This window comes from Phascolarctos cinereus, unplaced genomic scaffold (assembly GCF_003287225.1).
Source record: "Phascolarctos cinereus isolate Bilbo 61053 unplaced genomic scaffold, phaCin_HiC Scaffold_4;HRSCAF=312, whole genome shotgun sequence".
Taxonomy (NCBI): Eukaryota; Metazoa; Chordata; class Mammalia; order Diprotodontia; family Phascolarctidae; genus Phascolarctos; species Phascolarctos cinereus.
In genome coordinates, this window is record NW_027555847.1 from 567863561 (window position 1) to 567891513 (window position 27953).

At 39.9% G+C, this 27953-nt stretch overlaps 2 protein-coding genes across 3 annotated transcripts in view; one reads left to right on the forward strand and one right to left on the reverse strand.

Annotated features, from left to right (window-relative positions):
- The window catches only part of RIOK1 (RIO kinase 1), a 140090-nt gene that overhangs the window by 93588 nt on the left and 18549 nt on the right, over positions 1–27953 (reverse strand). The gene's annotated exons all lie outside the window — the stretch shown is intronic.
- CAGE1 (cancer antigen 1) overlaps positions 1–27953 on the forward strand; it is an 86261-nt gene that overhangs the window by 52160 nt on the left and 6148 nt on the right. The window contains 3 exon segments of the mRNA XM_078153624.1: positions 18431–18501; positions 23894–23962; positions 27697–27736. Coding sequence (XP_078009750.1) covers positions 18431–18501; positions 23894–23962; positions 27697–27736 — 180 coding nt within the window.

Sequence of the window (27953 nt, forward strand, 5' to 3'; positions counted from 1 at the left end):
GTATTTGGAGGGGTTTGGGGGAGAGCTCAAGCAAGTCACTGCTTTCACTCCGCTATTTTGGCTCCCTCCTTGATAATTTCTTGAAAGATGATGTCTAGGCTCTTTTTTTGATTATGGCTTTCAGATAGTCCAATAATTTTTAAATTACCTCTCCTGGTCTATTTTCTAGGTCGGTTGTTTTTCCAATGAGATATTTCACATTGTTTTCTATTTTTTCATTCTTTTGAATTTGTTTCACAGTGTCTTGATTTCTCATAAAGTAACTAGCTTCCAACTGCTCCATTCTAAAGCCCTTTGTTTTTTTAGCTAAATGTTTTATTAAAAACAACATTGAACATCAATACAATCAAGTAAACTCAGTAACTTGGCAGCTATTTTTATCCCAACTGATCAACATATATCAGAATAGTCTATCCATCCTTATCAGTTCTTTGTCCATCCATTCTTCCTCCCATTTCCTCTTACATATACAGTGTGTACTCAGTTCTTTTTTTCCTTAAGCTTAAAGCCTTCTCTTCTTATTCATCTTTGTTCCTGATTCTTGCCTTGCAGGTGGTCAAGGCTCTATCCCATCATTCCAGAGAAATAAGGATTATCAACATTTAATAAAGCTGTATCCCTTTCCCCTAGATTGGCTAGTACTGCTGCTTTGGAAAAACCCATCTGGTTATGGGAACTACATTGTTTTTGCTGTCTTGGCTGCATATTTCCTTCAGAGTAGCCCCTACAAATAGGCTCATATGTTAAAAATAGTTATACATAAAGATTTCTTTGGAAGATGACTAAATATTAAAAAGGAGTGAGGCTCTAGGGCTCCATTAATATTATTTTTCCCCCTCTTTGGGGCAATCTGATTATTGTCTAGAAATATCAGCAAAGACAATAAATGAATCAAAATAAAGGAAATAGGACGAGACAGTCTTCAAGGCCCTTTCAGCTCTATGAAAGAAAAGTTGATGCTATTTTTTTAATGTAGTGTAAGACAACCACGGGGAGAAATATTACCAAAACTACAAGAATCATCAGTGCAAGAAATCCCCAAAAAGTCCACTTAGTATATTCTTTTTCCTGATTCCTGATTCTACCCATGGGTGGGTCTAGGGATAGAGTGAACATGGGATAAGACCAACATCACTTTATGAAGTCTCCAGGCCTGAGGTGGGAGAAAAAGCTGCAGCCAAAGTGCCTCCAGATCTACTGAGAGGCCAAGGCTGAATATGGGGACTTTATTAGAAGCAAAGATGGAAGGATCAAATGGAGTCTGAAGAAAAGAGGACTGTGGTTTGGGTGGGAGGCTGACGTGTTTCACTTTAAGGCTGCCGAGTTCCCTTAATCTGTCAAACTCGGTTTCTTTGCAGAGATGAGCATGATTTTTATAAAAGCCTGGCGGTGTCATGTCTGTATGGTCTTCCAGATGGTTCTCACTGGACTGCACCTGAATGGCTCCCTGCCACCAGCCATAGCATCCTCTCTAGGCCAGTGGTCTCCACACACCCCCATGCATATGTTTACTTATTCATAAATTATATACATGTACTAATACTTATGTACATTGCAAAACAAAAATTAAAAGAATGAGATAAAGATTAAATATTTAATCCTAGTGTAATATGAGTTGATTTTTAGGCCCACTAAGGGTCAGGTCTGCTATATTCCCTTCCCCCACCTCCAGAGTTCTCTGGTACCTTTAAGGAGTTGGGAAGGTTTCTTAACTACTGGTTTGAGCCCACACCAATTATATCCCTACCCCATTTTTAGAGACCCAACTATTAGTATCTCAGTTCCATTTAGTCCCCTAAAATCATATCAGATTTTACAAAGGAATATTTACTTAAAAGATGTGCAAGAACAAACATATAGAAGTTTCTTTCTGTACCTCAAGGGTAAATACTCCCCCACACACAACAACTGCAGCTCAGTCTCTGAAAGGGGAAGAAAATTAGGCTTACAGTTTAGTTCAGTTCCCATATAGCATTAATCCCACCAAGTTCACATCCAAAAGTCAATACTATAGGGCAGCGAGGTGGCACAGTGGATAGAACACCAGCCCTGGAGTGAGGAGGACCTGAGTTCAAATCTGGCCTCAGACACTTGACACTTACTAGCTGTGTGACCCCAGGCAAGTCACTTAACCCCACTGCCTAGACAAAACAAAAACAAAGTCAATGCTACCTATGGAGTCATGACCTGTGTTCCATAGGATATTGCTGTTGGGTTGACTGCCACATCCAGCCTGGATTTCTCTACTTCTAGATCCCCGTGCCCCTTGCTCCCTGACCAGATTGGAGACTACACACTCCCTGCATCTAGAAAGGAAAAGCACAAACTAAAAGGCCAAAACCCCAAACTCATTTCTCAGGCCACGAGGCCCAAGGGAAGGTGGGGAAAGGGGAAAACAGGTGGCCCTCAGGCCCTCTCCTCTTATTACATTGTATGAGTTATGAAGTCCTTCATCCTCAGAAATATAGCACAAAGCCCCAAGAGTGCTCAGGCAGCTCTAAGAATGCCAAAGCCTACTGATATCAAACCCTCCTCATTTGTGAAGATCAATGCCTTGTGCTTTCATGATGGGTGGGGCAGAGTTGGTGAGAAGGGACATCCAATCTCTTGTATCTCTTTGGGCTCCTCTGGCTTCCAGCTTTGAGAGAAATGTGCAATGCTACCCTCTCTTCAGGTCACTGAAGGAAGAAAAAGACTAGAAAGAAGCCAAGAATCTCCACTGTGCCCCTAGCATTAGCTTACCACACTAGAGACTAAGGGGAATTTCCCTTTGGGCGAGATCTAGGACTCTCTCTTTTGGTTAAGCTGAGATACCTCTTGATGGACAGACTCCTGTAAACTTTATCTAATTTCTGTTTTGTTATCAACTTGGATAAATGGGTTTCTTTGCTCTTTGCTGTGTGTGTGTTCAACTGATACGTGGTGAGAAGGAAGTCAAGCCTTCAATACAAAGCTTGGGGCCCTCTTTTCTATTAAGGAATAGTAATCAGATATTTAGCTTGAACCTAAAAAAATTATATCCCCCTCGACTAACAATCTGTAAGGGAGCTGACAGATATAATTCTAGCCTGGTATCCCCTCTCTCAGAAGAGAGGAGAGTGTCCTCAACCACCTCCTCCTCTTCCTGACAGGAATCTAAGTCTCTCTTAGAGAAGGGTGAAGGGAGGAGATGCTACAGATAGCTATTCTTGCCTCTCTGCAAGCCACATCTAGATAGCTGCATTTCATAAGAATCATCTTAGCCTCTCCTCTCTCCAGTCAGCACTTAACAGAACAAGAGAGTTTGAAAGTCTTAATGTCAAGGATACAAGCTTAACCCCAAAGTGTTATAAAGAGACTACTATATTGATTAAAATACTGGGTTGGTAAGGGGGGAAAAGGAACAGAAGATCCAATCCAATTCAGTTCAATAGATATTTATTAGACATCTGTTGGGTATAAGGCACTGTTCCAGATGTTGAGATACAAAGAAAAAAATTAAATAGTTCTTGCTTTTAAGGAAATGACATGAGTTTGGGGTGGGTCTGTAGAGGAGGTGAAGAGAATATGTGTATAAATAAATACAAAAAAAATCTGAAGAGGGAGAAAAAGAACACTAACAAGTGAAGAAATCAGGTAAAGCTTCAAAGAGGATGTAGTATGAGCTGAACCTTGAAAAAAATAAAAATAAGGATTCTGAATGGTAGTGATGAGGAGGGAGTGAATTCCAGGCATGGAGGAGAGATGGAAGGAATGCTAAGCAAAGGAAAGAAGCCATAGTCCAGTCTGGCTAGAATATAGAGTACGTGAAAGGAAATAATGTAAAATAAGACTAGAAAGGTAGGTTATATACAGAAGTCATGAAGGGCAGCTGAGGCTTTTGTATTTTATTCTAGAATCTCAAATCTTTAAAAGTTCTAAACCTAAGGTCCTCAGGATTGTAGCTATAGTTCAGGGAGTCTATAAAGTTGGACAGGGGAAAACACATTTTTATTCCCTAACCTCTATCTGAAATTAAGAATTTCCTTCGGTTATAAATTTTTAAAAAACATTATTTTGACTACCAGACTCCCAAAAGGGTCCATGACAAAAAAGATTAAGAACCTCTGATCTAGAAGTAGAGAGCTCTGAGCATTTCTCTATGACCAAATTGAAGAGAAGATGCTGATCTGTATTGGTATAAGGGGTTTCTTCATTCCAATGAAATCATGATCTCATCCTAGAGGAAATAGAGTTACTGAAAGTTTTTGAGCATTAGAATATGCTAGACCTGTGTCTTAGGAAGAATGTTTTGGCAGCTGTGTAGAGAATGGATTAGAGTGAGGAGGGAATTGGCACAAGGGCTTGAACTAGCATTGTGAATTTGTGAGTGGAGAAAAGACAGATGCAAAAGATGTATGGATCCATCAATAATATGGATAAATGATTACAGGGGCGAGTAAGGATCTGAATGAAAGGGAGGAGTCAAAGATGACTCCCAAGGTTAATGAACCTGGGTGATTTGGAAGATAAAGATGCCCTTAATAAAAATAGAGAAGTTTAACAAAAAGACAGGGTTAGGGGAAGAGGGTGAATTCTGTTTTACACATTTTGAGTTTAAGCTACTGATGGGACATAGAGGTGGAGACATACAAGAAGCAGTAAGTGATTTCAGGAGAAAAACTGTTCTGATTATACAGATGTGTGAGTTATCTATATAAACATAATTGAAATCATAGCAGCTGATAAGGTCATACCAGGAGAAAGTGTAGGGAGACAAAAACCTTAGGGGACTCCCACTAATGCTTAGGGGCCTGGAGATGGATGATGGCCAGAGTAAGGCATTAAATGAATGGTGCATCTAACAAAATGGAAGTTGCTTGTGAAGGGGAGGGCATCCAGATGGGCAAGGGATCTGTTTGATGCAAACACTAACACACATTCCTCAGACACAAAACCAAGAACTGCCCACTACAGCAGGCTAAGGGAGAAATGGCTCCAACTGTCTGAGATCTTGAAGGAGGGGAACACACAGGTTGGCTGATTCCACCAGCAGCAGCCCCCGTTGGTTATTTGGGCCACATTATACAGAACCTAATTTATCAGCTTTCCCCAAAAACCTACACTCCCCCTTTTTGTCTGTCCTGATGATGGTATCACAATCTTCCCTGTGACCCAACCTCTTTTACTCATTCTTTTTCATTGCCCACCATATCAAATTCCTAAATTCCATTGATTCTGGTTCCTCAATAGCTCTCAAATCCTGTCTTCCACCACTACCAACCTCGTCCAGGTTCTCATCATTTGGTCTAATGGTTTTTTTTTTATGTTTATGGAATATTTTTTGGTTTTGATCCTGAACTCCTAAACTCTTGGTGTTTAGAAATTCCCTCCACCATTGCATATCATCAGTAATTTAAAGTCTTGGAAGAGTTATTTGGAGGCACTGAGAGGCTAAGGGATTTGTTCACATTCAAGCTGATACATTTGTTTAAGCAGCAGGGGTAGAAACCTGGGCTTCTTGGACACCCCTGTCTGCTACCTGATGGTTCCTCTGTTACAGAATAATCAACTTTAAAAAAAAAAATCTATCTGCAAAGTGATTTCATGGTATGAACAGAAGAGTTTCTGCTTATTTATACCTTAGTACTAATAACTTCAATTACTATCATCCAGGACAGCTTTGCCTATCGCAGAATTTCCAAGAAAGAGGATCCCTTGTGGAAAAGGGATTTTTTGCACATGAGGATTTTTACTTAGGTGCTTAAAAGCTATGTTAAGTTGAATTGTTGGCTCCAGTGAGGACTTATTCACTAAATGATTCCACATACATTTTAGAGAAGTTTTTTTTTCCAGATGTTCTCCACATTGTCATAATATTTCAATGCTAAGTCTCAGTGAATTTGTTTTAGCCTCATTCTGAACCATAAAAAAGGGGGTAAATAAGACCACACTCCATTACTTTATTCAGCCAAGTTCTTTATCTCCTAGATGAAGATAAAAGCATCTTTATCTTTTATTCCTGAATTTTTAAAAAGCTTCCACTCTTTTAATAACTGGATGGTATATCTCAGCTTGTGAGACAGAACAATAAGCATTTTGCTATTCTTGTTTTTAATAATCACATATGGTTTTCAATTTAGAATTTCTACTGATGTTTCTTTAGATTAGCAAATTGGGAAGTCTTCTTGAGTCCAAAGAAGACCAGTACAACAGACTCATTGAAGAAAATGATGAGTATCAAAAACATTTAGGAAACCTGATAAATAAGGTACAGTCTTTTTTAAAAAAATAAAATACTTAATCTTTTATAAAATTTGCCATATATTATGCTGACTTCTTTAATGTTATGACATGGAATACATTATCCCCAGGAAGTAACTTAGCAGGTAGATTTTTTAAAAGTCTATTGTTGGGGCAGCTAGGTGGTGCATTGGATAGAGCACTGGTCCTGATGTCAGGAGGACCTGAGTTCAAACCCGGTCTCAGACCAAACACTTGTCACTTACTAGCTGTGTGACCATGGGCAAGTCACTTAACCCCAACTGCCTTAATACAAAAAAAAATAAATAAAAAGTCTATTATTCCATGAACATAAAACACTTCACAGATAGCCATAGTCTTTCACGATCTCACTTCAGACAATTTATAGTAGTAATAATAATAATAATAGCTAGCATTTATACAGTGCTTACTATGTGATGCCAGACACTGTGCTAAGCACTATAAAATTATCATCTCATTTGATCCTTGCAACAACTCTGGAGGTAAGTGCTATTATTTTACAAATAAAGAAACTAATGCAAAGAGAGGTTAAGTGACTTATCCAAGTTCACACAGCTAGTAAGTGTCTGAAGTCAGATTTGAACAGGTCTTCCTGACTTCTGGCCTGGCACTCTATCTACTGCACAACGTAGCTGCTTTAACCTCCTAGGTTTTAGTAAGAAACATCTAAATCATCTACAGTGTATCTGTATGGGACCTCAATTTTTGCAACCAGGAGAGCAGCCTTGAGCAGAGATGACTGAGCCAAGTGGGACAGAAGAAGGGTTAGATTTAAAGTGAGTTAGAAGAGAACTGTAAAAAGGAATCACTACCAAGACTGTTAAGTCTTATCAAGACCAAGTGTTTTGTGGGCTGTTCTGGACAGGGCACACCTCTATGGTAACTGTTCCCATTCTAGCTTCTTGCAGGACCAAATTCTTACCATTTCTCCTTCTCAGGGTGAGTCTCAGGGTCTCAAGTTTTAGCTTGTATTAAAGATAGGGCCTTATCTCCTGGTTCTCATGTTTGATCATCCGGGTCATATACTTCCCCTTAGAGACATCCTTATCTGGTGCTCTAAATCCAGAATGGCACAGACCATGAACACCTCTTTCCTAGTCATGAGGTTTGGTGGAAGCCAGAAAGCGCAGAGGGGAATAGTGAGAGGCAGAAGATGGATTGGATTTAGAGAGGAGGAATTAAGGTGGAAGGGCACAGGGCTTACCAACTGGGTTACCAAAAAGCATGTTGTTATAATCATCTTCTTTATCCCAAAGGATTGTTTGGGGTTGTGCTTACATTTGAAAGGTTATATCTGGGATTCTGGAGGGTCCAAGATGTTCAGTAAATTATTTGTGGGCTGCAAGCGAGCTGAAGTTTTCCTTGACTAACCTTGACTAACCAGTCACTTAGGAGGCTGAACCTTCTTCATCTGAAGGGTGAAAGTCAGGAAGAACCAAGATTAGAAAGTATAATTTGCATTGAAGAAATATTTGTTGTAAAATAGAGGATGGTATTGCTTAACAGAACTCAGTGGTATGAAGTAAAAGTGATTCTGACTTTACAAAGTGCTGCTAAAGGCTGTGATTAGTCCATTATGCCTGACCTTCTAAGGGTGGTAATTAAAGAAGTGGACTTTGACCTCTTCCACAATGAATAAATACAGTGTTCCAAAAATGGGAAATTAATTGGCTGAAATAAGGTATGTGAACAGGCCTAGCTATACAGAGTCTTGAGAAACAATAGCCTCCATGATACTGAACATTCCAGAGCAGGCTACTAAATGACTTATTTTCTTAAGGTGATCCACAGTAACCAGGAGAGTGTCCTGATCTGATGAAGAGATAAATTCATGATATAAGTAAGAGAGATCATAGTCTGTTCATTGGGACTTCCAAAGGTCCACAGACTTCCCAAAAGGATCCCTGACTTAGTCACAGGCCTCAAACATAATCACATATTGGCTGGCAAATTCAGGGCCACTAGAAGTTTCAGGTAACAACATATAGTGTCTTTAAGAATCTTATGTGACCTCATACTCAGAGTTCTCCTGGAAGGGCTCAGCGATCAGAGAGAGACATAGGTAAAGCAAGTCTTTTCCAGTTAGTGCTCCCTTCAAAAGGAGGGTGAAGACTTTGTGAGTAGAGGAAAGATGAGCCCACATATAGGATTCCTTTTGTTGGTAGATTCAAATGAAGAAAGATCTTTAATTAGGACTGAGCATTCTCAGAATTCTTGGAACACACAAGGTAGGCTGTATTCTGAGAACACAGCTTTTTCCAACAGAATACCGGCTTGCTATCCTGCCACCTGGAAATGCAGGTGATGCAGGTGAATGCAGAGAGAGTAGGAGATGAATGGGAAGAAAGGTAGGCCCAGCAGACCTCACACTGGTTTAGCTCATAAGCTGTATACAAACTCCAGAGTTGAAAGGGATGAGAAAATTAAGGTCTAGAAAGGTAAAGTAGTGTTTCCATGGGTCCACAAGTAGCAGGTAGCAGAGCTGGGGGCCAAACATCAGGTCTCTGTCTCCAAATCTAATGTTCATCACTGTAACCATCCATGTTCTAGGTTTTGGTGCCATTTCTGCTTCCACAAAGTGTCTGACCCCCCACTAGGTTTCAAATGTGGCCTGATGGGTAGGAGTTCTCCCAGACTGAGTAGTTTTGTTCTGCTGGAGTTCTGGAGCCCCAGGGAGAGGGTGGAGAGGGCTGAAATAATTGTTAGCGGATGGTTCAAACTAACATATGAGAGGTGTCCAACTCAATCAGAATCTGCCAGAACTAGTTGGGGTAGGTCAGAGCTGGAATAGAAAGGAATTTGAGCTCCACCAATAATTCCTCAGCTTCCAGAGACCTTTAGAAATGGCACTATTTTTTTTCTTCGCAAGTCCATAAAGAAGTCTGTCAAGTTGGAAAAGTACAAGATGAATTAGTGGTATTATCCCATAAGCCCCAGGGACTGGTCTTTGGGGTTTGTCGGGGTCTACTCAAACAAAGGTTTGACCTGAGGATCCAGGTCTGCTTCTTGACACCTGACAATGTGCTGTACAAGTCTCATCTCTTCCCAGTCAAACTGGCCTTCTTCTGTATTTGCAAAGAGATGAGAGTGCTACCGATGAGCTAAATTAGTTCAGATGAACTGAACGGGCTGGTCAAGATCTCAAGAGCACTTAAGTATGTCATCTCAACAGGTGACTTTGCCTCCTGACCAAAAATGGAAAATAAAATAGGATGGATGGTCTGAACTGAGGATGTGGACAGGCCCTAGCAGGAAACATCCTTAAGGAACAGACAGATTATGAACTGTGGAGTTCATGAAACACTGGAAGACTGTGGAAGTGTTACACAGGCCAGAGGGCATCATAGTATCCTGAAATTATGTTGGGTTTTTAACTGTTTTCCACCTATATCCCTGACTTATGTGAATCAAATAGTAGATCATCAAAGTTCAGGTTTTGTGAAGACTTGGTATCTCATAAGTGAATAGTAAACATGGCTCAGAAGGAAACACCCAGTCTCATACACTGATGGTGATTAGTGCCCTGTAATCATTCTAGACTCTTAGTCCCCTGGTTTTTGTTGTTGTTGTTGTTTTGTTTTTTAATAAACAGGACTAGGGTTCCCTCAGGGGACAGGGATGGCCAGATGAACCCTCAAGACAGGTTAGTATTGAGAAATTCCTGAAAGGCTTGGTTCTTTTCTGGTTAGGGAGTCGTGCAGGCATTTGGTGGAAATCTGGACACCCCAGACTTGCTTGACCACATTGTTTTGCCACCACCACTGGAGAGGCAGGGCCTTGGTCTCCAAGGAAGAACTGAGACCATCTTAGAAGTTCTAGTATTTACCAGGGAGACCTAGACAGTCTGCTAGAGGAGCCTGGCTGTGAGTGATACCAGACTGAAGTAGTGCTGGGTGCATTATGAAGACGAGAAGGCCAGCTCCTGGAGGTTTAATGCAATCCTAAAGACATGGAATGCCAACTTACCAACACTAAACCCTAGGACAACCAAGGATAGAGGGGAGTAGATCATGTCCAATGTGAATTGTTCATGGTGTGGTCTGATCAGATCTGGCAAAAAAAAAAAATTAGGTTGCATGTGTCACATCTCCTGTCTGTCAAGGATTCCCATCACTGTTTCAAGGCAGCTTGGAGAGCAACAGGATTCACTCTACCTACACAAGGGTAATGTCCAGTGAGTTTCAGGAAACTCCAGAGAAAACAAGCACTTGAGCCCAGGGGCCTAGGAGTTTCCAGATCCAAGGGAGCTGCTAATCACTGAAAGATTAGTCCATCCTCCATTCAGCTGCCAGTGAGTTTTCCCAAAGCATGGGTCTGACCATGTCATTCCCATACTTAATAAATTCCAGTGGTTCCCTATTACCTTAGGACCAAATACAAACTCCTGTTCAGCAAAGTCCTTTATAACCTACCATCATAACTCCCTCATTCCCAACCCAACCCTCCCTCACTTCCTCCTCCCCTTGGCCACACAAACTTCTTGTTCCAGTCTTCTTGTACCTGATAAAGAATTTCCCTTCTGAAAGCAAATTTGTACCTTCTCAGCAATTTATGGTCTTAGAAAGCTGCCTGTGGCGCCAAAAGGTTAAGTGACCTTGCCCAGGATCACCTAGCCAGTATGTATCAGAGGCTGGACAGTACTTCTCTTGTTTGCCATGATTATTCATAGGCCACTGACATTGGCTCAGGAATCCCAGCTGCTCAATCTCTTAGAACCCTAGGATGTAGTTAACTGAGCCTGAAGATTTCAATTTATCAAGGGCCTACTAGGTAATCTCTTACTATCTCCCAACTTATCTAAGATATCAGCTTCCTTATATACATTTTTTGTTTTATCCTTTTTAATCCAGAGTCATTCTCCTTGGCAAAGAAAACTAGTAAAATGGGAGATGAGTTCTACCTTTTTTCATTTCTTTGTTATCTTTATCCCTTCCACCCTGAGCAGGAACCCTATACTTTCCTAGTTTTTCTCTTTTCCCCAGAGGAATTTCCTCACTTCATTGAGTTTTAGCACTCCTAACACTGTTCTTTTTCTAATTATTCTTTTTTCAATTATAAAGCCTTTCTTTTTTTTCACTTCCTCTTCCTCCTTTCCCTCCCCACACACAAACACATACTAGAGAAGAAAAAGAAAACCCTTGTAAGAAATAATGCAATCAAGCAAAACAAATTTACAGATTGATCATGACCTAACTCTGTTCTTACAGGATTGTACCATACTTTTGTTTTCATATTCTATCCCTTGACCTTGCTTTCACCTTCCTTTTAACAATCTAAGTTGGTTGATGGGTTCCCTGGGCAGCCACATCCATATGTCTCAAGACAATTCTTTCTTTTCACACAGAACCTTAGAATTGGAAGAGACCACAGAGGCCATTAATTCCAGCCCATTCTTGAAGAAGACATACCTGACAAGTGGTCCTCCAGCCTTTGTTTAAATGCCCCCATCAAGGGGTAGCTAGCTGCTCGAGTACAATCCATTCCACTTTTGGATAGCTCTGATTGTTAGGAAGTTCTTCTCAATGCCATCTAAATTTACGTCTTTGCAATTTCCACCCATTGCTCCTAGTCTGAATGCTGGATAAAGCCAAACAAGCTCTCCTTCATAGTGTCCTCCTCCCCTATGACCTACCAAACCTTTTCATAGTTTTATAGATTTAGAAATGGAGGGGCCTCAGAAGCATCCAGGCCCTCATTTAATACATGAGAAAACTGAGTCTAGGATGGTTAAGCTAATTGCCCAAGGTCCCATGAATAGCAGAGCCAGGACTTGGTGCTAAAGCCTTCTGGCCACAAACCTTGTGTTCTTTTTCATGTCACTACACACTGGAACTGATACTCTTTGTGTCTTCAGAATTTCATTTCTGAGTACTTCCCAATCCTCCTACGCTGACTTCCTCTATAGAATTGTGGGCCATGGGAGCCTCCCTATCTTGTCTTCAAACTTACTGAAATCTGCTCTTCTAAAATCTGTGGTTCATATGAGACTCTGCTCAGCTTTCCTTTCCCACTCTTTCACAGATTCTAAGACAAAGTGGTCACTACTCCCCAGAATTTCCATCTTTCCACTCCAGCAATCAAGTCCTCCTTTTTGGTGAGAATCATGTCCATAACAGATGTCACCTTTATTGGTTACTTCAACTTCTGAATGATGAAATTATCATTACGGAACGCCAAGAATTTATACTCTGTTCTGCTTGGGACGGAGAGCCCCATCATTGTTTGGATAATTGAAGTACCCCACCATGCCTCTGAACTAAGCTTATAGTCTGTTTCCCAAGATTTTCATAAGATTTCTTTTTCCTATCCAGGTGGTCTGTTGTGAATTCCAAAGACAATATTGCTTCTGTTTCTTTCTCCACTGATATTCTGCATCTTCCCCCTTCTGGTTCCTGGATTCTAGAACACAAGTACCCTTTTAAATATATAGTTTTATATATATAAATATATATATATATATGTGTGTGTGTGTGTGTGTGTGTGCATATATATATATTATATAGCTTTTTAATATATAGTTGTAGAGAAAGGCATAGTGAAGTAATAACATAATAGACATAACAGTCAATAAGACTCAGGTTCAAGTCCCATTACTAACATGATCCACATGGACATGGGCACGTTAACTTCTCTGAGCCTTATACATATCTCTGTGATTTATAAATGTATGTACATGCATCTACACATATACATATATGCCCACACATGTATATACACAACTATACATGTCTTTATCTGTGTCTGTGTAATGGCCAATACTGACCAGCTTGTTTCAGGCCAGTATTGACCAAGTATCTAAAACAAGTTGACCTAGTCCATCCATCAGTTTGGAGAGGTTTGTCAAAAGTTCGCTAGAATTCCTCCAAGAATTCTCCAAAAAGGGGTCTGTCCTGGGGAGATATAATACATACATATACACACACATATAAATGTACACACATCCATTCATCATTATTTATCTATATTCTGCCTACATTTTACCTATTCTGTTCCATTTAAATAAGCTATACTCTTACAGAGCCATATTCCCGTCATGGGTCATGGGTCTTATCTCTCCAAATCTTTGCAATACCTAGGAAGTCAAGTGTGCGTTTAAGATATCTGGTTCACCTTGATTGTTATTTATACTCTATGAAATTTCATATAGATATCTGAAACTATGAGTTTTATTAATACCTCCATTCTTAAATTTTATCTCTAGTGGACTTTCGGTATAATACTATTCTTCTTCCACTGTTGCTTCTCCGTAGTATCGTTGGGCCATCACCAATCATCTTGATTTATGTCTTGCCACTGGACTCTGCCGACTTTGGAGGAGAAAACAAGCCTGATGAATTTGCACAGCTCTGACTCACTTAAATCCAATTCATTTGCAAGTCAAAACATCACCCTCTAGATGTCATAGGTCCTCTTTTAAAACAAAGGAGAGAGGCAGCTAGGTGGCACAGTGGATAGTGCACCAGCCCTGGAGTCAGGATGACCTGAGTTCAAAACTGGCCTCAGACACTTGACACTTACTAGCTGTGTGACCCTGGGCAAGTCAGTTAATCCCATTGCCTAACAAAAAAAAAACAAACAAAAAAATGAAGGAGGAACAACAACAATCTGTGGTATCTACCTTGGTTGACATGTATAGCCAGTTTTCTTCCTCTTCCTCCCTTTTCAGTTTAAATTTTTTTTTAAACGAAATTGGCAAGACTTCAGGAAAATACATTTGGTAGGTATGCTCTGTCCTTGCCAGAAGGCTATCATCCCAAATCTTATTTTCAGACATTGTTTTCTCAACCAGTCATTCACTTCTGAATGGCTGGAGATGCTCTTCGATACAGAGACACTCTGAATCAGCTTTATCCAACTTATTCTACCTACACTGAGTTCATTCCAGAGTAGACTGACCAAGTCTTCCACAAACTGAACAAAAAATGCCAGGCCACTATTGACTAAGTACCTAAGACAAGCTGGCCCTGTACACTTCCACCCACGGTGTCTGTTCCACCAGTTCCACCACTTGGCAGGAGTTTCATCAAAAGTTTGCTAGAATTCCTCTAGGAACTCTTCCAAAGGGGGTCTGTCTTGGGGAGATTACTGGTAATCTCCTGTGAGCTGGCCTATCATCAAACTCTTTTGTAACTGGTATGACTGTAATTGGTTTGGAGAAATTCTCCAGGGTTGAAGCCTTCCTAGTCATTCAAGGAATCCTGAGAGGTCCTGATCTCATTCCACAAACTTGTTTGGAGGATCAGTGGATCATGGATCCATCAAGCAAAGGGAAGCCACAGCTCTCTGAGAAGCCTCCTGAGCTTAGATGCAGAGGAGTCAGGTCTTCATGGTCAAGAGGGTTTGCAGTAGTAGAAAAAGTGGTCCAAAGAATGCCAGTTCAATTACTGGCTCTCCCAGGGATAATAATAGCACCTACCCTCCAGGGTTGTTGTGAGGATCAAATAAGATAATATTTGTAAAGTACAGTGCTTGACATGTAGTAGGTGCTATATAAATGTTAGCTATCATTATTATTATTATTACCACTGTGACCATGGCTAACTCACTTCGGCTCTCTGGGCCCCAGTTTTTTCTTTATCTCTATGGGGGGATGGGAGGTGGGGATGAATTACCATCTCTGATTGTAATCTCTGAATTACTATCTAGCTTTCATCTTCTGTAAGTTAGTGGGGCATGCCATATGAACCTGCAGGGTACATTCTTCTCTGTTATTACATATGAACTGCCTCTGCATGGTTGCATTTTGACTGTTAGGAAAAGCCAAGACTAGTAGCACTCAAGGTAAACAGTCTTCTAAGGTTCAACATTCAGGGTGGCACAATGAGGCCCACATTTAAAATATTAGTTTTTATGTAAGTGCAGTATTTTTAATGCCAGAAAATTCTGCTCTCCCTGACACATCACTATTAATTTGGTAATAGGTCAAGTTACATTTGTCATATGAAGGCTCAAAGCTTTTGTCAGACAGTAACACATAGGGAATACATTTACAAAACTGTCTGGGGGTGAGGTGTGCCATTTCTAAACTTTCCTTTGTCCCATATCTGCACATTTTTGGCCTACAAGGACAAAAGAGTGTCCGTGAGCTTTGTCATATCTCCATCAAAGTTACTTAACAAGCTGTCAAAGCCTTGTCATAAGACATCTAGAGCACTGCTTCTTAAACTGTGGGTCATGACTCCAAATGGGGTGGGAAAAGTATAAGAAGCCCTGATCTAGAGAGCAGGAGTTAATCTGGCTTGCATACACAGCAGAAACCAGCAGAGAATAGCTGAGGCTTCTTGGTGAACTGGATCCAGCTGAGTCATATTTTGTTATCAGCTGGGAAAATGTGAAGGGGTGAAGCCACATTTACTCTTACGCACTATTTGTGGGGAGAGAGAATGTTGAGTGAATGGAGGGAAAATGAGGGCCTACTTCACTTTCTGAGTTCTGTTTAATAGGTCATCTGGTAAAGTAGCTGACTGTAGCACATGAGTCTATGGGGATCCCTAGGATGCTGATTTGATTCTGGTTTCAAAGAGGTACAAGCCTTTTTGGGGATAGATGACATTAACATCAGAGGGATAACTAGCATTAGAACCCAGAGTCAGGATGCAGAAAGATCTAATGAGCTCAGATTTAATAAGGGTAGATATAAAATCTTACTCTTGGGTTCAAGGAATCAGCTGTATGAGATAAAGATGCTGTAACTAGAAACCAATCCTCTTGAAAATCATCTGGGAATCATAGTAGATTGGAAGCTCAATATAAATCAACAGTGCAATATATTCTGATACTCAAATGGACTATTTGGGAGTTCCCTCCAATGATACAGATGACAACCCATCCATGCCTGCCCATCCAATGCAATATTGCAGCAACAAAGGGATTGCATTCTTAGGCTGCCTTAAGGGAGGCCAGGTGATCATCCTACAGTACATCCAGAGCACTATGTTTAGTTCTGGGCACCACATTTTAGAAATAACACTGAAAAGTTAGAACACATTCCAGGGAGGATAACCAGGGTGGTGAGTGTGATGGAGACAATTCCATGAGGACTGATTAGAAGTGAGGATGTTTTAGCAGGGAGAAGGCAAGGAGTGGCATGATGGCTGTTCTTAAGTACCTCAGGGCTTTTGCAACTCTGAGATTCTATGAAGTCTGGGCATGGAAGAGAGATTAGATTCATTCTTCTTGGATCTAAGGGACATAATTATCTTCTCCCCCTCCTCTCCCAAACCTACCTCTCTTCCTAACTTCTCTATTTCTGTTGACGATACCACCATCCTTCCAATTCCCTTAGGTTTGCAACCTTGGATTATCCTGGACTCTTCCCTCTCCCTTACCCTTCACAATCAATTACAAATTCTATCTCCACAATTACAATTCTATTTCATATCTATGCCCTTCCCTCTACTCACACAGCTACCACCATAGTTCAGGTCCTCATCACTTACTTCTACTTCTCTTCCAGATTCTTACAATAATCTCTTTCTGATTGGTCTCCTTTCTAAGTGTTTCCCCTCTCCATTAGTGGAGGGTTCATAAATACTAAAAGAATGGGATTCTTCAGGAGTTTCCCCTCTCCATTAGTGGAGGTTTCATAAATACTAAAAGAATGGGATTCTTCAGGAGTTAAACTCATATAGCTGTGAATCCTTTAAGATACTGATATGAGTGGCCACTATACAGGCATGCCATGCAAAAAAAAAAAATCCTGCAAATAATTTACCTCATAGCTTGATAATTCATCTTGGTAGTAGTCCATCTAGTTCTATCATACTTCACTATGATTATGACCAAGCCATTTGTTTTTTAATTTGTCTCATTCTATCTCCCATACTTTTGCATAGGCTTTTTCCAGGCCTAGAATGCATTTCCTCCTCACCTTTCCTTCATAAAATCTTTACCTTTCTTCAGAGTCCAGCTTAAGGGCCCCTTCTTACAGATACCTGTCTTGACTCTCCATTGCTGGTTCCCTCCCTCCCTGACAAGAAAATTATTTTGTATATTTTAAAATTTAATTTTCTACTTATGTGTTATTTATCCCAATAGAATGTAAACTCCCTGAGGGCAGAGAGAGTTTGTTTTTTTGTCTTTGCCTCTCCAGCATCTGTCCTGTGGTAGGCACTTAATAACTGCTGTTGAATGACTGGGTGAACAAGGGACAATGAAAGGAATCTGCAGAAAAGAGACAGATTTTAGTTCACTGTAAGGAAAAACTTCCTAACAATTAGAGCTGTCTCAACAATGGACTGGGCTCACTGGAAACGGAGTGGAATGCCTATCACTGGGGGCCTTCAGAGACTGGACTGCCATTTTCCAGAGATAGAGAAGGTTTCTGTCAAAGTATGGGCTGGCTATATTGAGTTGCTTGCCTTTTCAATGAGGGTAGGTGGGGAGGGAGGAAGAGAGGAAATTTGAAACCTAAAGTTTTAAAAACATATGTTTAAAAAAAATGTTTTCACATGCTACTGGGAAATAAGAAATACAGGAAATGGGGTACAGAAGTCTATCCTGCCCTACAGGAAAATAGAAGGGGAAGGGGATAAGAGAAGGGGAGAGAGATAGAAGAGAGGACAGACTAGGGGAAGGGATATTCAGAATGCATGTCATCTTGGGGGAGGAGGGGGGAGATGGGGTGAAAATTTGGAACTCAAAAACTTGTGAAAGTGAATGTTGAAAACTAAAAATAAATAAATTTATATTAAAAACAAACAAACAAACAAAAAGTATGGGTTGGACTAGGTGATGACCTCTGAAGTTTCTTACCCATTAAGAGTCTGTGATTCTGTGACCAAGGCGCCAGATCTGAGGAGGCAGACAATGGCTGTAAGCAAATGCCAGAGTCCATATCCTACAATTATGAGTGTGATATAGAGAAAAAAATAATGGGAGGGAGAGGAAGGAGGAGGTACATGTTCAAACCACACCTGCTGAGCCTTAAATATACCCCGAACCACTTTGTTAACACTTTTTCTAGAAATGGTTACTAGGATCCAGCAGGAAATCCATTAATTTATTTTTTTAACTATCAGCAAACACAATCAACTAAAATAAGTAAAATCTTACAAAATATCTTTAGCATTCAATAAACTATAATAACCAAATTAACAATTATCAGACAACAAATATGTTTGCTTTAGGTCTCTTTCTACTACCTCTGGCTTGGTTTTTTTAAATATTAAACTTTATTTTATTAAAGGTAACATCATATGAAGAGATTATAGAATGTGCTGACCAAAGGCTTGAGATGTCTCACTTCCAGATTGCACAGTAAGTTGACAAAACAAATTTATTTATGCTTTGCAGTTTTAAGTAGTCACTGATACCTTTAGAGCATTTAGTTAACAATGAGTTAGTTTTCTTAGACTCTTTAAAAGAGGAAATGCACCATATTTTAGAATAGGGCCCTGGTCTACTTAAGGTTCAGAAGAGACCGTACAAGTGTAGGAAGATTAGATGGAAAGTTTCACAAAAGTCAGTGCTTTTGTTGTTGACAAATGGGACAGTAATGGCAGGAAATGTGGAACAGCCAGTGGCTTTGCTTTGACTTTCTGTTCTTATCCTTAGATTCATCTGTATATCAATCATGTGGGGGAGATTTTCCTCACAGCCCCCTTACTGCTTCTGGGGTTGAGGGAGAGGGAAGGAGGTGAGAGTTTTCTCACAGCCCCCTTACTTCTTCTGGGGTTGAGGGAGAGGGAAGGAGGTGAGAGTTTTTTAGGTGGAGTCTGGGTTTAGGGGATACAGACTGGCAATAAGAGACTTATTGTCTAACCCTAAGTCAGGTTGTCTAATTCAGTGCCAGTAGAAAAAGATTGAAAGAATAGACAGTTTTAGACTGGAGTATTCTGCTAGCTTTTGCTGATTGCCTGGCTGGATGTGGTTACTCATAATCTTAAACCATGCATTTAAAGAGTTGTAGTTGTCTCCTAGTGGGGAGAGGCTTATTAGCTACTTCAGCCTTAGAAGATGACAGCAGAGAGTAAGAGGTGGCCCTAAAGAGACTGAATAGCTGAAGACCAGCAGAGTAACAGACAGCAGCAGACTAGCTTAGGTGGATGTCCAACAGAGACAATACAAACAGGATTACTTTATGCATGCACTGGTTTCACGGCTGTGATATGATTGCACTGCAAGAAACAATGACTAGGAGGAATTCAAAGAAAAATGAGATTACTTGTAAGAACTGATGCAGCAATGTTAGATAGAACCAGGAGAACAATATATGCAATGATGTAAATGAAAATAACACTAAAAGGAAGCTGAACTAATTGTAATGACCACTTTGTTTCCAGAAAACAGAAAATGAAACACACCATCCCCCTTTCGGTAGAGAGGTGGACTATGGGTGCAGAATATTACATAGACTGCCAGATACAACCATTGCACTGGTTGGTTTTCCTCAACTGTTTTCCTTTGTTACCAGGGAAGGTTCATTTTGCAGAGGGTGGAAAGAAGGTTGTGTACCTAGAAATGACTGTGGTATAAAATCAAAAGGCATCAATAAAAGTTTGTTGGGTTTTTTAAACTGATCCTAGCAAGGGTTCCAGAGAGTAGAATGTGGATCTTCCAGGGTACTAAGTAGACCCATAAAAGAACTAAATAGCAGTACATCCAGAAAGCACTGATTCTAGAAAGACTGAACTGGGCTTTGTAGGTAATGAAAAAGTCAATACAGAGTTCATAAAGTTGCCTTTGACATGACCTGATTTTACCTGGGTACAATGGTTGGGGGCCAGGCTATACAACATGATCTACCCCAATCCCTCCATTTCATAGGCACATGTCAGGGCATAGCAAGCTGAGTACCAGGGCCCCAAGACTTTTGGCATAGGCCTGCCTGAAAGAAAAGGGCAGGGTTCAGAAAGTGTTGTCAGGGACCTAGCATGGAGCTGTTAGTTTGTGCCATAGCAACATCACTGTCCAGCCCTCCATGTATGCTGGGCCATAGGTCCTCCAACAGTTCATAATGCAGCCCACTGTCTTGGAAAACACACAGCATAGTGAGGTACGTTCAGACAGGCAATGACAATTGGATCACCACCTTGACTCCCAAGGCCTTCACTTTGCTGTAGACTTTTCCCCCAGTGTTCTTGCTCTCCTCCCTGTTAACACAGTAGTATAAGGTCTAGTTTCAGAACCCTAGTCCAGAAGTCTTGCCTTGCTTATCTTTTATAAACTGACCATAGACAGCAGCTTCAGGGGGAAGAGAGACAGGCCTTTGTCAGGATTATCAGTCACAACTGCTGCCTTCCTGCCCCACAGGTCAACTGCCCTGCTCTGATGAATTCTACCTTAAGACCTCTCTTCTCTCCCACCCCTCCAGCCCACTGGCTGCCAGAGGACCCTACCTTACAGTGTACCCCTGGTGGGGAGCAGCCAGGGGCTGGAAAGTTCTCTCTCACCTTGTTTTTCACACTGAGCAGGTGATGAGGAGAAGCCTTTTCCTGAGTCACTTGTTGTCTAAATGTAAAGGTCTTCATGATCTGCCTTAGTTGTTCTGTGGGTGTGGGGCATTCTCTGTCTTTTCTTTGATCAGGCATCTTTTTTGTCTCACACCAGAAGGGCTTCTGGGTATTGATGTACTAGTTTCAATGCCTTCCCACAAGTTTTCCCCCATGTCCAACTTGTATATACAGAGTAAAGTAAGCAGAATGAAGAGAACAGTTTACACAGGGACTACATTTCTCTTTATAGCGTGTCAAGGAATGTCATGAGTAAGGAACATTTTCCTTTTCATCTTTATAAGACCATAGCTTTTACAGAGGGTGTCTTGGATGTTTCTGAAGATTTACTTCGATGGGCTAGGTTCAGTCACAGTCACAGCAGGGGATTGTTTTCCCTGAACCACTCCAGCCTGACCACTACATGGAGAAGGCCACATCCCACTCCACCTACTAGGTCAGTGAAATGGTTTCCTGCCACACCAACAGTCCTTTATCTGTGAGATGACATACTACTGCTTTTCTAAGTTGTAGGAAGTGTAATTTTCTGAGGCCCCAGAATCAATCAAAGTTTATGCACCTACTATGTCCCAGGCACAGTGCTAGATACTCAGAAAGCAAAGACTATGAAATAGTCCCTGACCTCAGGGAGTTTACATTTTTTCAAGGGGACACATACATACACAAGATAATTAAATGAGATCTAGAGATAGCCCCTTTTTAACCAGTCTTAGGTTTTCTCTTCCTTTTAAGGGTGCCTTTCTGTATGCTCAAGACCAGATCCAATAGTACCACTGGAACATATACTTAAGGATATTTCATTGGAAGTACATACCAGAGGGAATCTAATACCACCATCCTTATAGCACCATAATCTCTGACCAACTTCTAGCCAAATGGGTTCTTTAAAACGCTCTTGCTACCTGAAATGATTCAGCACATTCTTTTTTTTAGTCTGTTTTAGTGATAGCTTTTGTATTTATATCAATTATTTTTAAAGATCAAAATATAGCAGGATTCCTCTCACATAGGGCATGTGCACAAAAATACTATATAAAATAGAATGCAAAAGTACATGAGAGGTTGTTGATGCTGTTGTTCAGTCATTCGGTCCTATCAGAGTCCTCATAACCCCATGGACCACAGTACACCAAACCCTTCTGTCCTCCACTATCTCTTAACGTCTGTCCAAGTTCATGTTCATCTTTTCCATTTATCCACCTCACCTTTTGCCATCCCCTTTTCCTTTTGCCTTCAGTCTTTCCCGACATCAGGGTCTTTTCCAATGAGTCCTGTCTTCTCATTATGTGGCCAAAGTATTTAAGCTTCAGCTTCAGTATTTGACCTTCCAGTGAATAGTCTGAGTTAATTCCGAATTAATTTCTTTAAGTATTGACTGATTTTATTTCCTTGCTGTCCAAGGGACTCTCAAAACTTTTCTCCAGAACCACAATTCAAAAGCATCGATTCAGCAGCATTCAGCTTTCCTTATAGTCCAGCTCTCACAGGCATACATTGTTACTGGAAAAATCATAGCTTTGACTGTATAGACCTTTGTCAGCAAGGTGATGTGTCTGCTTTTTAAGTATGCTGTCCAGATTTGGCATAGCTTTCCTTCCAGGGAGCAAAGTGTCTTTTCATTTCATGGCTGCAGTCATCATCTGCAGCGATCTTTGAGCCTAAGAATGTAAAATCTAACACTGCTTCCATTTCTTCTCCCTCTGTTTGCCAGGAAGTGATGAGAACAGTTGCCAAGATCATAGTTTTGGGTTGGTTTTTTTTTAACGCAGAGCTTCAAGCCAGCTTTTATACTCTCTCTTCTTTCAGCCTCATCAAGAGACTTCTTAGTTCTTCTTCACTTTGCGCCACCAGAATGGTATCATCTGCAGATCTGAGATTGTTGATATTTCTCCCTGCAGCCTTAATTCCAGCCTTTGATTCATCCAGCCTGGCATTTCACATGACATACTCTGAATATAAGTTAAATAAATAAGGTAACACCTTATAGCATTGTATTCCTTTTCTAGTTTTAAACCAATAAATTGTTCCATGTTCATTTCTAACAGGTTCCTCAGGAGACAAGTAAGATGATCTGGTATTTCCATCTCTTTCAGGACTTGCCACATTTTGTTGTGATCCACATAGTCAAAGGCTTTAGTGTATGAAGTCTTGAATTACCTTTGCTTTCTCCATAATCCAGACAATTTGGTCTCTAGTTCCCCTGCATCTTCCAAAACCAGCCTGCTCTTCTAGTAATTCTTGGTTCACATATTGCTGAAGCCTAGCTTGCAGAATCTTAAGCATAACCTTGCTATTGTGTAAAATGGGTGCAGTTGTTCAGTAATTTGAATATTCCTTGGCATTGTCCTTCTTTAGGATTGAGATATAAACTGATCTTTTGCAATCCAATGGCCACTGTTGAGTTCTCCAAATTTGTTGGGGGTACAGCACTTTAACAGCATCATCTTTTAGGATTTTAAATAGCTCAGCTGGAATTATATCACTTCCACTAGCCTTATTGTTAGCAATGCTTCCTAAGGCCCACTTGACTTTATTCTCTAAGATGTTAGGCTATAGATCAGTAACCACACCATTGTGGTTCTTTCTTGTATAGTTTTGTGTATTCTTGCCACTTCTTCTTAATAATCTCTTCTGCTTCTGTTAAGCCCCTACCATTTTTGTCTTTTAGCCATTTTTTGCACATTAATCTTAATTTTCATTAAGAGATCTCTTGTCTTTCTCATTCTGTTGTTTTCTTCTATTTCTTTGCTTTGTTCATTTAAGAAAAACTTCTTATCTTTCCTTGTTATTCTCTAGAATTCTGCATTCAGTTGGGCATATCTTTCCCATTCTCCTTTACCTTTTGCTTTCCTTCTTTTTTTAGCTATTTGTAAAGCCTCATCAGACAGCCATTTTACTTTCTTGCTATTCTTTTCTTTAGGATGTTTTTTGTTGCTGCCACCTGTACAATATTGTGAAACTCTGTCCATAGTTCTTCAGGCACTTTATCTACCCATATGAGAAGTACAAAATGTAAAAGGAGATATATATGTATACATACATAAATATAAACAAAGGTTTATATGAATATGTATTTATACTACATTCATATGTATCTCTTTTATGAGAGGAAATGTCATATAAAACACATTCTCTATTTCTCTAACAAAATATTATATGGAAATACAATTTCACTTAACAGAAGTTTTTTTTTTTAGTTTGGAAAAGAGGAATAGACAGTTGGAAGATTTAATTAAGAAGCCTAAAGTGCCAACCTTAAATTTAAGGTAAGCTGTCCATTTCTGTCAAATAAAAAAGATAACCTTAACAATGGGAGATTGCAGAGCTCATGAGCTAAATCTTTGTCTACTGGAAACAGATTAATAACAACATGTTTTGTGGTAAGATTTTGACATAAAAAGTTAAATCTCATTGTTTAGGTTCCTAGAGTTCCATACATTTAGAGATATTAGACATCAACTAATCCAACCCTCTTACTTTACATTTGAAGAAACTGAGGCCAGGGAGGGGTAAATAACTTGCCCTAAGTCAAGTGACTAGTAAGTGATAGAGCTGGGACTTAAACCCAGGACCTCTGCTTCCAAATCCAATGCTCTTTTCATTGTATCAAGATAAAACAATTCTTATTTTTCCTTTTGTTCCTATAAAGCTCAAAGGGGAAGAATTAGGAGAAAACCTATTCCTCTACATTGGCATTGTTCATATAATCAAAGACTCCTAGCATTGAATAGGACCTCATACTGGTTGTGTCCAAAAATGTACTTATAGGGATCCCATTTATACTCCCCCAAGGATGTGTCAACTAGGATTTTTCTAAATTTTTTTTAACATAACTTATAACTTTCTAGGTCAAGTTGTACAATCTTTTGCTCTAGAAATTTTAAAAAGTAGAACAGACTTTCACATCTGGGCTGATTTGCAGAGATTTAATCCTACCTAAAACATGAACAAGTACTAGAGGTCAGCGTGGCTCAATAGAAAAAGCAGTGATCTGAGGTGAGAAGACTCAGGTTCAAATCACAATTCTGTCACTACCTATGTGACCTTGGACAAGTTACTTATCATGACCTGTTTCCTCATTCATAAAAGATGAGGTTGTACTAGATGACATCTAAAGTTCAAACTCTAAATCTATGGTTCTAAGACCTTTTAAGGTACCTTACAATTCTATAAATCTATTCATAATATAATTAGAAGAAATTGGTTGGGATACGCTGATGGAATGATTTCCTCCCCAGCCTAATTGATATGAAATCACTGAAGGGGCAGATAACAAAGTGTTAACATGCTGAAGTACAAAAACATCATCTTTATCCTTTATCTGTTAAGAAGTGTGAAAAGGAAGCTTGCCATTAACTGGATGAACACTGGCCACAAACCGAGTGGCCTTCAAAAAGATATCCTGCAAGCTCTGGAGACAGTCAAACCAGGAGTGTGACCCCTGGGAGCCCAAAGGGGAGCCAGCTATGGAGAAAGAACCTAGCTCTTGAGAGAGGCTGTCTCTCTGCTTTTGTTTCCTCCCTCTCTGACCCCAACATTAACCATGGTGCTTTTCCATCAGAGCAAGGGTTCTTAACGGATTTATGTTAGGGAGCCTGTGATGAATATAAACTTCATATTTTTTATAGTTTCATTTGATGTTATGGTTATAGTTTGATGTCATAGTATAATGATAAAACTCTAACATGGAGTCATTTAAGCCAAATGGTTGTAATGCCTATAGAAGCACAGGGGCAAAATAGACAGTTTGTTCTTTTCTTCTGTTAACTCTGATTTAGGCAGATAAGGCTTGCAGCTTTTTGATTAGATGGACACTTGACCTATTGCAGGGGCCTTGAGTCATTCTCCTTTGACTGCATTAGACAGTCTTCCTACCAGTTTGTGGTCTCAAAGAAACTCCTGGAGGCAGCTAGGAGGCACAGTAGTTACAGCACTGGGCCTAGAGTCAGGAAGACCTGAGTTCAAATTTGGCCTCAGACCAGACACTTGACACTTACTGACTGTGTGACCCTGGGCAAGTCACTTAACCCCAACTCCCTCACCAAAAAAAAAAAAAAAAAGGAAAGAAAAAAGGAACTCCTCTCCAAGCTTCACCTAAACCTGGTATCAATAAGGGACTCCGAGAATTTTTCTACCATATCTGGATCTAATCAGAATCCTACATTTGGTACCAATTACCTGTTCTCAACCAAGCCCATTCTTAGAGTATATAATCTTGCCACCTAAACCCAAGCTTTGAGTATGTTTCTTCCGTTACATGTCTTCCACCCCTTCCCACTGGGTTAAGTTTTTTGCTTCTGTGGGGATGATCTATCTATTTATATTTCCATATAAATATTGTATGTGTTCTTTGTTTGCCTGTTTACTGAGCCATGTAACAATAAAACTCATCATTGTATCATTTCCCTGAGTACCAGTTTTTAGGGAAATTTTTCAAACTCGAGTATTTGGTTTAATCCAAGCCATGGGACCAAATCAGACCCCTTTGATAATCTGGCAACGCCTATGGGCCTCTTCTCAGAATAATGTTTTTAAATGCATAAAATACATAGGATTACAAAGAAAACCAATTATGTTGAAATACAGGTTTTTTTTTTACAAGGTTCTCAGACCTTAGGTTAGAAACCCCCTGCATTTAGAGCTACTTGCCCAGTAGAACACTCTTCACCCAGCAGCCAGAAGGGACAATTAATGGAGAAAGCCTCCAGGGAATGTGACCTTTGGCAGTAAAGAGAGATAACTGTGGATTCAAGAGAGAACTAGACCTGACAGTCAGGAATCAAGCTGTGGGGAACAAAAGGCCCTGGGAATCCAGCTGAGTGATCTCTCCAGTAAATATGCCATTCCCAAGGGGGTGAGGCATGAATTCACCATAAAAGAAAGGACACCAGGGCCCTGCAGTGCCACAGGCCAGTTGCCTTAACAACATATATTCCCTACCATCATGTACTCTTTAAGTGTGTGCCCACCCCTCCTACCACAGTTGAAGCAGAGTATACCTCAAGTTTATAGGGGGAATGTTTTGTTACTGTTGTTCTTATGATACCATCTTAGTAAATGCCTTTGTTTTTCACTAATTGTGTCTACTGACTAACTTCTAAAAGGAAATAGACCAGTGGGGTGCTTATGAACTATAGTTTCAGAAGTACAGACCCATAGAATACCCTTAAATGTTGAGGTAGCAGCCACCTTCAACCTTCGAGTATGAGTTTAGGGAGTAATTCATGAAGGGGACACTTTGTACTAGCTCCCTCCCCCAACATAAAGAACAAAAACCCAGAGAATACCTAATTTTCTTAAGAAAATAGTAATATGTGATCAAGATTTCTGACTATTGGGCAGCTAGCTGGCGCAGTGGATAGAGCATCGGCCCTGGATTTAGGAGGACCTGAGTTCAAATTCGGCCTCAGACACATAACACTTACTAGCTGTGTGACCCTGGCAAGTCATTTAACCCCATTGCCTAGCCAAAAAAAAAAAGAAGCTCAAAGATTTCTGACTATACCTGGTTCATGAGTTGTTGGAATATTTCTATAACACTGCCTCTGTCAGCTGATCCTAAAAGCCTCATCATAGATGGGACATAGATATTAAATGTGGGTAGCAGATTATAGGAGAATGTTTAAAAAGCCTTAGATTTTTAGCTTTTACTCATTTCCTAAGGAAAATCTGCAGAAAGGTTTAAACTTGTGGAGATAATCTAATTCAATATTGCTACTTCACTTCGGTGATACTAGCCCACACATTATTCGAGGAAACTTTTTACCTTAGTCTTTTCAAGTTGTGTTTTTATCATAGGCTTTATCTTGATCTTTTAAAGTTATATTTTTATCATAGATTGTTGAATGTTTCCTTGAAAATGAGAAAAAAAAGTTTAACAAATGAATCAGTTCAACATCATTTATTAAGGATCTACTAGTACAAGGCATTGTGATGGCCAAAATTTCCATTATATTCACTGTTGCAAACACTTTGTGATCTGCCATTCTATCTCTTACAGAACAAAAGGTTTAGAAAAACAGCCAAAGTCCACGACTGCAGTAAGTCAACATGTTATTACTAATAATATTAATAATTATTATACCTCACAGTAATTTAGTAATTTATTCAATATATTAAATAAAATTGACATGTATATAGCACTGAGATTTACAAAGCAATTTACATACATCATTTTATCATTTTAAAGACTTCTCTTAAATGTCCATATAATGTGACAATGCCCATGATTAAATCTGAGCTCTTATACTTAAGGAA